Source organism: Oncorhynchus kisutch, linkage group LG12 (genome assembly GCF_002021735.2).
Source record: "Oncorhynchus kisutch isolate 150728-3 linkage group LG12, Okis_V2, whole genome shotgun sequence".
Lineage (NCBI taxonomy): Eukaryota > Metazoa > Chordata > Actinopteri > Salmoniformes > Salmonidae > Oncorhynchus > Oncorhynchus kisutch.
The window spans coordinates 41,635,774-41,648,640 of record NC_034185.2 but is presented as its reverse complement, the minus strand read 5'-3'; the positions used below and the strand labels follow the sequence as shown (position 1 = coordinate 41,648,640).

Sequence of the window (12,867 nt, the reverse complement as noted above, 5' to 3'; positions counted from 1 at the left end):
GTTGGCAAACTCTCACCATTACAATAACAGGTGGGTGCCCAAAAAATTTACTCAGTATTGAAGGTCCCCAAGAACATAGCGGCCTCCATCATTCTTAAATGGAAGAAGTTTGGAAACACCAAGACTCTTCCTAGAGCTGGATGCCTGGCCAAACTGAGCAATCAGGGCAGAAGGGCATTGGTCAGGGAGGTGACAAAGAACCCAATGGTCACTCTGACATGGCTCCAGAGTTAGTCTGTGGAGATGGTAGAATCTTCCAGAAGGACAACCATCTCTGCAGCACTCCACCAATCAGGCCTTTATGGTAGAGTGGCTAGACGGAAGCCACTCCTCAGTAAAAGACACATGACAGCCCACTTGGAGTTCTGAATACTTTCCAAATGCACTTTACATAAGGTTGCAGCTTCTAAGGTGCAGGGTTGAGTAACCGGGTGGTATCCGGCTAGTGACAGTGACTAAGTTCAGGGCAGGGTACTGGGTGGAGGCCGGCTAGTGAAGGCTATTTAACCATCTGCATAGTTTCCCAGGAACGCGAAGCGAGGCGTCCATCTCTGTCGGCGCTGGAAGTCCTTGACCTTGAGATAAAGCTGTATTTCAGTCTTTCTGTCCCAGCTTTGATGCACCTGTACTGACCTTGCGTTCTGGATGATATCAGGGTGAACAGGCTGTGGAGCGGGTGGTTGATGTCCTTAATGATATTTTCGGCCTTCCTGTGAACTGCCTCTCTGTGGACCAGCCCTGTCAGTAGAGGGTGTGGCTTATGTTTAAAGAATAGCTGAGGAAGAGGTGACCATCGGCAGGATAGCTCATGGAAGTGCTACATGTAAGATGGTTTAAAGTACCTTCCTTGAAAACAAAAATCATAACCAAAATAAAATGTCCTGGCTATGTGAGGACACAAAATGTCCTGGCTATGTGAGGACTGGCTATATGACTGTCTGTGAACTGTATGAGTGTCTTCCTCTCTCCATCTGGATGCAAAGCGGTCAGCTTTAGAGAATGTTGATATGGCTAGCCTAGTATCTGGGTAATTCTCTGAAGATAAGGTTTGATCTACAGTATATTCTAACCACAGTCTGCTCTCACGGTCCATTTACTAAATCCAGGATAAGTAGATAAGATACATGAGACTTGTTTTCAGGCCTTAGATTAACTTTCTGCATCAACAGTAATGCGAGGTGTGTGTATGTGTGTGTGTGTGATCAGCATTTGAAGCTCTGTGGCCTTGCGTTGTGTCCCCTTTTTTGATCTAATTGTAATGTTCCCTCCCTCTCTCTCGGTAGGTTTCCAGCGGCTACCTTGTGGTGGTGTTTGTGTACGTGACCGAGTTCACCGGCAACAAGGTACGCACGTGGACCTCCATGCATGTGCACGCCGCCTTTGCCGCAGGCGTCATGATGGTGGCGATCACGGGCTACCTAGTGCGTACCTGGTGGATCTACCAGATCATCCTCTCCACCTGCACCTCGCCCTTTCTCTTCTTCTGCTGGAAGTTTCCAGAGACACCCTTCTACCTGATGGCTAAGGGGAGGCTCCAGGAGACCCAGGTCCTGTTGGATTCCATAGCCCGCTTCAACGGCCTGGAGCCTGGCCGCCTGAGGGCCGAGGACCTCCTGGAACCCAATGAGGCTCTGCTGGAGAAGGAGGTGGTACCGGGAAGAGCCCAGCTAGTGGAGCCCGAGAGAAAGCTGAGCATCCTGGACCTGTTTGGGACATGGAGGATGACCTGGAGGACAGTGACAGTGTGGGCAGTGTGGTTCATTGGCAGCCTGGGCTACTACGTCTTCTCCCTGGGCTCCGTCAACCTGGGTGGCAACCAGTACATCAACCTCTTCCTGGCTGGTGAGAGGGGGATGGGGGTTGGTTTGTGTGTGCATGTGTACTGTATTTACTATGGGTATGTGTGCTTATTATAGAAAATTGGTCTCAGAGCATTTAGCATTATTCTGACACTCCATTTAGTATGATACATTTGTGTATATAGTGTATGTGGACACACCTTCGAATTAGTGGATTTGGCTATTTCAGCAACACCCATTGCTGACAGGTGTATAAAATCGAGCACACCGCCATGCAATCTCCATAGACAAACACTGGCAGTAGTATGGCCTTACTGAAGAGCTCAGTGACTTTCAACGTCGCACCTTCATAGGATGCCTAGGCCCCTCAGTTTCAGTGAAAGGAAATCTTAACGCTACAGCAGACATCTGCTAAATATGTGTACGTCACCAATAAAAGATTTGAATTTAGATTTTAGATTTGAATTTATTTTACGATGACATTCTAGACGATTCTGTGCTTCCAACAGTGTGAGTACAGTTTGGGGAAAGCCCTTTCCTGGTTAAACATGAGAATGCCCCCATGCACAAAGCAAGGTCCATACAGAAATGGTTTGTTGAGATGGAAGAACTTGACTGCCCTGCACAGAGCCCTACCCTCAACCCCACCGAGGGGGTAGCTTTAATAGGGCAGATTGTAGCTTCCATCAATGCAATTGTTTGCATAATTTTCGATCCCCTGTAGGGTGTGTGTGTAATATTTTTTCCCCCTTACCCTACCTCCCCTAATTGAAGTCATGCATCCTCTGAAACATGACCTGCCAAAAAGTGCTTTTTAACACAGAAGCCAGCTGCACCAATGTATCGGAGGAAACACCATTCAACTGATGACCAAGGTCAGCCTGCAGACCCCCGGGCCGCCACAAGGAGTCGCTAGAGTGAGGTGAGCCAAGCATCACTGAGTCACCTCTTCACTGTTGACATTGAGACACCCGCCCGCTTAACCCGGAAACCAGCTGCACGAAACACCATTCAACTGGCGACCAAGGTCAGCCTGCAGGAACCCAGCCCACCACAAGAGAGCGATAAGCCAAGTAAAGCCCCCCCCCCCGGCCAAACCAAACAACACTGGGAAAATTGTGCACCACCCTATGGTACTCCCGGTCAGAGCGGGTGTGACACAGCCTGCAATGCAGTGCCTTAGACCGCTGCGCTACTCAAGGGGCCCCTTAAATGTGACTTTCATATGACTGATGACTTTAGTGAGAGGTCTAATGATTTAATAATTTCGGCCATCAGTCAAACACCTTTGGAATGAATTGGAACGCCGACTGCAAGCCAGGACTATCGCACAATAGTAGTGCCCGATCTCACTAATGCTCTTGTTGGAACCAAATCCCCCGGGTTACAGGTTACTGGTTACAATTTGAACAGGTAACTAGTAACTAATGGATTACATTTAGAAAGTAACCTACCCAAACCTAAGGCAAAAACAAAAGGACAGTGGTTGGTCGGGGAAGATGGATTGGCATATAATGGGAACATCTAGCACACCAAAAGTTTTGAGTTCTAATGTCATCACGGACAACTTTACCATATTAGCTACTTTTCAACAACTTTTTTGGATGATCTAATTTATCATATGTCTTGGAGGACGTATACAGGGTTCGAAAGGTTACTTTCTAAATGTAATCCGTTAGTTACTAGTTACCTTCCTTGGGCTAGGGGGCAGTTTTCGGAAGTTTGGATGAATGAGGTGTCCAAATAAACTGCCTGTTAGGCCCAGAAGCTAGGGTATGCATAACTTTAGATTGGATTTAAAACACTCTAAAGTTTCCAAAACTGTTAAAATAATGTCTGTGAGTATAACAGAACTGATATGGCAGGCGAAAACCCGAGGACAATCCATCCAGAACTTTTTATTTTCAGCTCACCTCTGATTACAATGGCTGGGAATGGGAATATAAAAGGAAGACTGCCCAGATTGCAGATACTCGGGTTTCCACTAGATGTCAACAGTCTTTAGAAAGAGTTTCAGGCATGTTTTTTGAAAAATGAGCTAGAATTTGTAGTTTTTCTAAGTGGCTCCCATTTTGGCTGTAGTGTTTATAGCGCATTCTGGAGAGGGCACGCACTTCGTTATTTCTCTCCGGTATTCTCCGTCTTAATTGTTATGGTTTATTTACATAATAGGGTACCTGAGTATTGATTAGGAACGTTGTTTGACTTGTTTAGAAGAAGTTTATTGGTAACTTATGGGATTCATTTTGTATGCATTTTAAACGAGGGAAACTGGTGGATTACTGAGTCAAGCGCGCCATTGAAACTTACATTTTGGAATATAAAGAAGGACTTTATCAAACAAAAGGAACATTTGTTATGTAGCTGGGACCCTTGTGATTGCAACCAGATGAAGATCTTCAAAGGTAAGTGATTTATTTCATCGCTATTTCTGACTTTCGTGATGCATCTGCTTGGTTGGAAAATGTATGTAATGCTTTTGTGTGCTGGGCGCTGTCCTCAGATAATCGCATGGTGTGCTTTCGCCGTAAAGCCTTTTTGAAATTTGACAATGTAGCTGGATTAACAAGAAGTTAAGCTTTTAAATGATGTATGACAATTGTATTTTCATGAATGTTTAATATTACGATTTCTGTCATTTGAAGGTATTACCTGTCAAATTGTAGTCGGTAATGTAATTTCGATTACCCAAACTCAGAAACGTAATCTGATTACTTTCTTTAACTTTTAGATTACTTTTCCCTTGAGGCATTAGAAGAAGACAAAAATTAATATTACCAATTGAACAACATCTATTGCAGACTAAATCAATGTTAGAGTTTACATAGCTGGCCATAAATGGATGATGCATTTTACTTTATAGGTTGGTTATGTAGGCATCTTCTAACCCATATGATAGCTTGGGTGTTTAAGTCTATCAAAAGTGTGTTGGGTTTGAGCATGTCCGTTAGGCCTATGGAAAAATTTGATTGAGCAATAAAAGCCCCACTCGTGGTCTTAAATTAAAACTTGTTTTTAACAGTAGGGAGCACAATACCACAGAGGAGTTTAGAAGGGAGGAACTCCATCAAAATGGTACATGGGCTACTAACAGCTTACTACACAACATACACTTAGTATTACTTTCTTAGCTACAGTATACATATCTCCCTGGCATATTACATCATTTACGGTGCAGCATGCAAGACATTTTTGGACTCACCTTGTTGTGCTGTGCTCACTTGAACAGGAAGGTTGGCGGGGGTCCTTCTTGTAGGCTCTAGAAAGAGGCCCGAAATCCTGACCTGGAATTCCGAGTTGGATCACCGTTCAAATTGATTTTCCATAATTTACCAGTCGGAGTTAGTTTTATCCGAGTTCCCAGTTGCCTTGAACCCACTGACGTCTGTGATTTCCCAGTTCAGAGTTTCCAGTTGTTTTGAACGTGGCAGAAGTCATGCTGGATTGACAGCAGGGCCAATGTATTCAAATGCGTTACTCCCATTTGCGTGATATCCAATTGGTAGTTACGATCTTGTTTCATCATTGGAACTACCCTACGGACTCGGCGAAGGTCGAGAACCAAGCCGCACTGCTTCTTGACACACTGCTCGCTTAACCCGGAAGCCAGCCACACCAATGTGTCAGAGGAAACACTGTTGAACTGACGACCGTAGTCGATCGACCAGCCCGTCACAAGGAGTCGCTAGAGCACATGGACATCCCGGCTGGCCAAACCCTCCCCTAACTCAGACGACGCTGGGCCAATTGTGCGCCATCCCATGGGTCTCCCGGTCACGGCCGGCTGTGACAGCCTGGGATCGAAGCCTGGGCTGCATTGGCGCTTTAGCACTCATTGTTGAATTTCCAACTTGTTGTGTAATGTTTATGTTCAATGGCCGATGAGCACTGATACGTTTTATCTATAATTTCTCTTCATATGATAAGGATTTGCCAGTAAATTACCGACTTAATGCGTGATGATGACTGCTTGTCTAGATTGCTAGCTAAGATTTTGAAAGTATGATGTTGACATGATCAGTCCAATCAAAGCTAGGGTAGATATAACATGATTTGATGTCATTTTATATTTTGGCCAATGACCTTGAGACTTCATGTACGGGCACTTCTAATGTAAGTCTATGGCAGCACCCAAGGGGTTTGAATTTTCAAGCTCTACCCATAGACTTTGCGGTGACGTAGTGTCCCCATGACCGACAGAAAACTGAGCCAATCACGGCACAACTAGGGAACATTACCAACCCCTACGCTTCGTATTTTCCACTGGCTGTCCCACCACCACAGAAAGCATTGAGCTAGGCTGTAACACCTACATTTTGGAGCTGCCTTACTCAAGAAAGCGAAAAAGAGACCATGTTTGTATGCTGCTTTATTAACTCAATTATTTATTTTTTTACATTGTTTGCAAACTGATATGTGACATGTATTAATGCCAAAATAACAAGCAAAACAGGAATACTTTTTTGAGAGTTGCCTGGATGTGACAACCATCCCTTTTTTTAGCGACGGTCCCTGCACACAGTAGAAGCAACATGGTAATTTTTTACCTCTTTTGTACTGACATTTTCAGGAAGGGGTTTACAAGAGGAACCTGGAAAAACTTTGAAGCCAGTCAGGGCAAAGGTGGCACATTGAAGAGGAGGGCCGACTTGTCAGCCAAGGAGTTGATATCCCCATGGCATTGTCCCTGTATCAAGCTCTGAGTGAGGGACAATCAAAGGTGAAATTGTTTTACATTCAGGAGCAAGCTATGGAGGATGCAGTGAAAGAAATGCTAGCTGACCTTCCAGCCGTACCGTCCACAATGAGGCTCCACCTGGGAAAATTCTCTACCGCGACGTTTGCTGCATGCGTTCTGCAACAGAGAATCTGGAGTGTGATTGCCAAAAAACAAAGGGCTTCAACTTTAATCCCACAGATGACCACACAGAAGACCCCATACACAGCACACCAGAACAAGTGTAGTGGGGATATGGTGTGCCCTGGTGTGCGACCACACCATCTACCCAGGGATCAAACCAAGAGGTGAAAAAGACCCACTGCCAGGTGAAATGTATACATAGAGTGGGTGAACCGTCCTTCAACGGCCGGAAAAAAACGATCTCCTTTGGTATCACTTTGACGATGTGCCGACCCTCATTCCTGACCCCACATGGCCATCGCAAGTGAGGAATGGGATACTCTGGCCAGCGACTAAAAATCTGAACATTATAATGTCAGCTTTCTATAATATTGATCAGTTCATGACTATTTTTGATATGCTCTTTCATTTTAATGCCAGGTTGTCGGACTACTGTAATATGACTATTTTTTATGTTTGTCCATTGAATATTTGATCAGATCCAGCTTGTGGTCTTGTTGACATGTTTATTTTTTTATCATTCCTACTCATCCTGTTGATCCTTCTTTGAAAAGATATATAAAATATTATTAAACAACATTCCTGTGGTCCTGTAAATTTGTCACATTTTATTTGATGGTTTATGATGGTTTATTACCTGTTTTTCTTAAATACATAACAGAAAACGATAAAGGGTTCATTTTTCAAAAGTGTTGATGCCTAAATTCTGGTATGACCCACTTACCAACAATGCAGTTTTGAGAAAAATATAATACAAATAAAACAAATAATTAAAGAGCAGCAATAAAATAACAATAGTGAGGCTATATACAGGGGGTACCTGTACAGAGTCAATGTAGGGTTAGTTGAGGTAATTGAGGTAGTACGTAGAGTTATTAAAGTGACTCATTGATAATTGATAACAAACAGAGTAGGAGCACCGTAAAAGACGGGGGGGGGGGGGGGGGGGGGTGCAATGCAAATTGTCCGGGTAGCCATTTGATTAGATGTTCAGGAGTCTTATGGCTTGGGGTTAGAAGCTGTTTAGAAGCCTCTTGGACCTAGACCTGGCGCTCCGGTACCGCTTGCCGTGCGGTAGCAGGGAGAGCGGTCTTTGACTAGGGTGGCTAGGGTCTTTGCCAATTTTTAGGGCTTTCCTCTGACACCACCTGGTATAGAGGTCCTGGATGGCAGGAAGCTTGGCCCCAGCGATGTACTGAGCAGTACACACTACCCTCTGTAGTGCCTTGTGTAACAGTATAACTTTAGACCGTCCCCTCGCCCATACCCGGGCGCGAACCAGGGACCCTCTGCACACATCAACAACAGTCACCCACGAAGCGTCGTTACCCATCGCTCCACAAAAGGTTCTACAGCTGCAACATCGAGAGCATGTAACGAATGTGAAATGGCTAGCTAGTTAGCGGTGTTCGCGCTAAATAGCGTTTCAATCGGTGACGTCACTTGCTCTGAGACCTTGAAGTAGTAGCAGAGCAGAGCAAGGGGAACTACTACTTCAAGGTCTCAGAGCAAGTGACGTCACCGATTGAAACGCTATTTAGCGCGAACACCGCTAACTAGCTAGCCATTTCACATTCGTTACATGCTCTCGATGTTGCAGCTGTAGAACCTTTTGAGGATCTCAGGACCCATGCCAAATCTTTTTAGTTTCCGGAGGGAGAATAGGCTTTGTTGTGCCCTCTTCACAACTGTCTTGGTGTGTTTGGACCATTCTAGTTTGTTGTTGATGTGGACACCAAGGAATTTGAAGCTCTCAACCTGCTCCACTACAGCCCCGTCGATGAGAATGGGGGCGTGCTCGGTCCTCCTTTTCCTGTAGTCCACAATCATCTCCTTATTCTTGGTTACGCCACCCGGCCAGGTCTCTGACCTCCTCCCTATAGACTGTCTCGTCATTGTCGGTGATCAGGCCTACCACTGTTGTGTCGTCTGCAAACTTAATGATGGTGTTGGAGTCGTGCCTGGCCATGCAGTCGTGGGTGAACAGGGAATACAGGAGGGGACTGAGCACGCACCCCTGTGGAGCTCCAGCATTGAAGATCAGCGTGTCAGATGTGTTGCTACCTACCCTCACCACCTGGGGTGGCTCGTCAGGAAGTCCAGGATCCAGTTGCAGAGGGAGGTGTTTAGTCCCAGGATCCTTAGCTTGGTGATGAGCTTTGAGGGTACTATGGTGTTGAACGCTGAGCTGTAGTCAATGAATAGCATTCTCACATAAGTGTTCCTTATTTACTTTTCTGCTCTTTTGCACACCAGTATCTCTACCTGCACATGACCATCTGATCATTTATCACTCCAGTGTTAATCTGCTAAATTTTAATTATTTGCCTACCTCCTCATGCCTTTTGCACACAATGTATATAGACTCTTTAAAAAAAATGGTGTTATTGACTTGTTTATTGTTTACTCGATTTGTAACTGTGTCGCTGTCTGTTCACACTGCTATGCTTTATCTTGGCCAGGTCACAGTTGTAAATGAGAACTTGTTCTCAACTAGCCTACCTGGTTAAATAAAGGTGAAATAAAGATTACAACAAAAAAAAATAACAGACACAGCTGGCCCAGTACCAGATGTCACCACACATAATGTCCCTATGCCAGCAATGCCTGCTGCCTTGCCCTGACATCTTCTGTGATTGGCTGTTTCTAGGTGCAGTGGAGTTCCCTTCCTACCTGATTGGCTGTTATGCGATGGACCGGGTGGGCAGGAAGAGGACATGTGCCCCAGCTCTGCTGCTGGCTGGAACGGCCTGCATGCTCATCATTGTGGTGCCAAATGTATGTACAAACAGTCACGTATGTTTGTGTGTGAGCTAGAACGAAATCAAAGGATATGATCCACCCAGAAAACATGATCCCATTGGCCCAATGTGGGCAAGATGTACAGGGGATAGCCAACACACAACCTACACTAAGCCCACAGCAGCCTAACACAGGGTAGCCTACACCAGTCCAACATAGGCTAGCTGACACCAGCCCAAAATGGGCCAGGCCACACCAAGCCCTGCACAGGCTAACCCACACTAAGCCCAGCTACTTCATAATGTAGAGGCAGAGGCTCATTACAATATTTTGGGCAGTGGTTTGCATATACACCAATTCATGTTGTTAAAAAGATTACAATATAAATTGCTGACATCATTCAAACCATTGAGAGTTCGGAACTTTAAAGCCAAATATCTGAATAATATTTTTTCAGATAGAACCTTGTAGTTCAAAGTTCACAAGAGTATATTTGTTCAACCATCACTGAGAGTGTTGTTCCAGTTAAAATGTTCTGTTGTGTGGAATCACAATCTTTTTGTTATGCATATTACCAATGATAATGTCTGTAAAATTACTTAGATAACTGCATGTGACATATGAGAAACATTTAAGTTTCTCTGGCTTCTAATATGTACTGGATATTTTATTTCTGATGCTCCGTACCCATGACTGCGTAGATTCTCTAAGTATCTCACAGGGAATTTGTGACATCGCATGTCAAAATCTTTTTAGATACATACCTGTAGTTAAATGCCAAAATATGATATATTCCAATGTCACTGAGCAAGAAAGAAACAACCAAAAAAATAGCCACTACAATATTGAAACATGATTTTGTCATGAGTTCATTACCATTTGCTTGATTTTTGCAGACCCACGAATATGGTGTATCAAATTTAGCTAGCTAATGTTAGCATGCTAGCAACTAGTCAGCATAGGCTGCTACATGATAATCAGCTCACGTTAGCTAGCTAGCATTAGCTAGCCCACCTAGCTAGCTGCAGTCCAATGGGAACCGATGCAACCTTGCTGGCTACGTCGCTAGCTAGATGACCATTGGTGAAAGTGAGGTCCCTATGAGATTCAAGCCTTTAATAAGTGCCGTGTAGGAATAGCAAAGAAAATACTGGTTGATGATCTAGCTAAGTTAGCTATGACAGTTACCAGTGTGCATGCACAAATGCATGACAACACATTGTATCAAAGACAAGAAGGCATGCAGAATGGACTGCGTCTTTGGGACTGGACTGCCCCGTCTAGCTAGCTAACAAAGGGTTACAAAACACTGGTACACAGATGCATAGCTCATATAATTATATTTTTTATAGTCCATGACCATATGTGTTGCAAAGAAAATACCTGCATCAAATATATCTCATTGCTTTGTATGTTAGTGCAAAATAATCTCTAGGTGTGTTTTTTTTTGCATAGAAAAGGTGAATGGAGACACATTTATGATAGCTTGTGTGACCGACAATGAAAACCCCAGTGACTGCAAGATGTCCTCGTATACCCATATGTAACCGACCAGCTCGATCCGGTCTTATGTAGCAACATTTGAAACTGTGTTTTTTAGATTGGATAAAAGTAGAGACTCAGAGATAGAAAATGTTATATCATACACTGCAGTTGCGGAACAATGGGAAAGTAATTCTGCTTTGAAAGTTGATTACCTTGGAACCTCACCTTTGAGAAAATGGCGTTTGAATTTTTGGTACACCTACTGGAGAGCTCTTCTTTGTCTACACCCTTTCAGCATCGTTCATAACCTCTTAAGCTTTAGGTCTACAGTAGCCTAAACAGCACTCTATAGGGTAGCACCATGGTGTAGCCGGAGGACAGCTGGCTTCCGTACTCTTCTGGGTACATTGACTTCAATACAAAACCTAGGAGGCTCATGGTTCTCACCCCCTTCTATAGACATACACAGCAATTATGACAACTTCCGGAGGACGTCCTCCAGCCTATCAGAGCTCCTGCAGCATGAACTGACATGTTGTCCACCCAATCAAAGGATCAGAGAATAAATCTAGAACTGAAAGCATAAGCTACAGCTAGCTATCATTGCAGTGTATAGCATGTGGTGAGTTGTTGACTCAAAGAGAGAGAAAGACAATATTTGAACAGTTTTGAACAAATTAATGTCTTCCAAAATGGAGACGCAGGAGAAATAGTGTCATTTTTTCAGTTTCACTTTCTTAGCTAGCAAATGCAGCTAGCTGGTTTAGCCTACTGAAACACCCTGCTCTAACAGACGGATGCTATGTTAAATAGCTGACTATGACTTTCCAACACAACACTGGAACTCTTCCAAGTCAAGGTAAGCTTTTGGTATTACTAAGTTATTGCCACCTGGGCCCGCCAGTGTAAATGTTTACTCACTACACACTAACGTTACTGTATGATTGTAACGGGTTTACTAACGTGTTAGTTTGAGTTAGCTACACTGACTATGGCGTTACTTTAGCTAATATGGTGACAACGATGTAGGCTGTTTGTAGAGGTTTGGCTTGGAAAGGTTTTTTTCGCCTGGTCACATGCAGCGGATTTTTTCCACAAGTGAAGGGAAGAGAAGGAATGCAAAGTGGCTGTTATGAGAGAGAACTCTGTTTACACCTGATCATAGGTGTATTCATGCCGCCGATTCTGTTGAAAAACGTTTCTTAAACAGAAGGAAACGGAACAAAACGTGGATTTACCTGAATTTGTCCAATATAAATTCTCATTTGCAACTGTTAGATGCAGGCAAGAGTGTAATATGAATGAGTCATCTAATATTCTGTAATAGAAAAAAGGCCATCCTCATGAAAAAAATTATCGTCCTCCCTCATCTTAAACACACTTCGTAAATTGAATCTGGAGTGCCAGAGTGTGCTCTGGGCATTTGTAAACTCAGAGCGTTGTCAGATTGTCTGTTGGTAAATTCAGAGTGTTTCGCTCTCAGAGCATTCAAAGCACAAACTGGACGCCCTGGCCGAGGAGTAGGGTTCATCCGAGCGTTCTGTCCTCACAGCAATCACAACCCAAGCTAACTACCTAACGTTGGCTAGCTTACTATCTCCTTCCAGACACAAATGAGAGAACAGAGCTGGTTAGGCTGCTTTTATGCTATCCAGAGCATTGGTGACTGGAACTGTGATGCTGACAACAATTTAATTACGCTTTTTTTGCCAACGTTTTCTGACACTGGCCATATTCAATGGGTGTTGAGCGTTTGTAAATTCGTCAGTAATTCAGTGCCTTGCAAAAGTATTCATCCCCCTTGGCGTTTTTCCTATTTTGTTGCATTACAACCTGTAATTTAAATTGATTTTTTTTCGGATTTCATGTAATGGACATGCACAAAATAGTCAGAATTGGTGAAGTGAAATGAATAAAATTACAAACAAAAAAACTGAAAAGTGGTGCATGCACATATATTCACCCCCTTTGCGATGAAGC

At 43.8% G+C, this 12,867-nt stretch overlaps 1 protein-coding gene across 1 annotated transcript in view; it reads left to right on the top strand.

The window, feature by feature from the left end:
- The window catches only part of slc22a16 (solute carrier family 22 member 16), a 65,076-nt gene that overhangs the window by 33,167 nt on the left and 19,042 nt on the right, over window positions 1–12,867 (top strand). Inside the window, exons 4-5 of the mRNA XM_020496965.2 lie at window positions 1,284–1,842; window positions 9,311–9,438. Of these exons, the coding sequence (XP_020352554.1) occupies window positions 1,284–1,842; window positions 9,311–9,438 (687 nt within the window). The remainder of the gene's footprint in view (window positions 1–1,283; window positions 1,843–9,310; window positions 9,439–12,867) is intronic.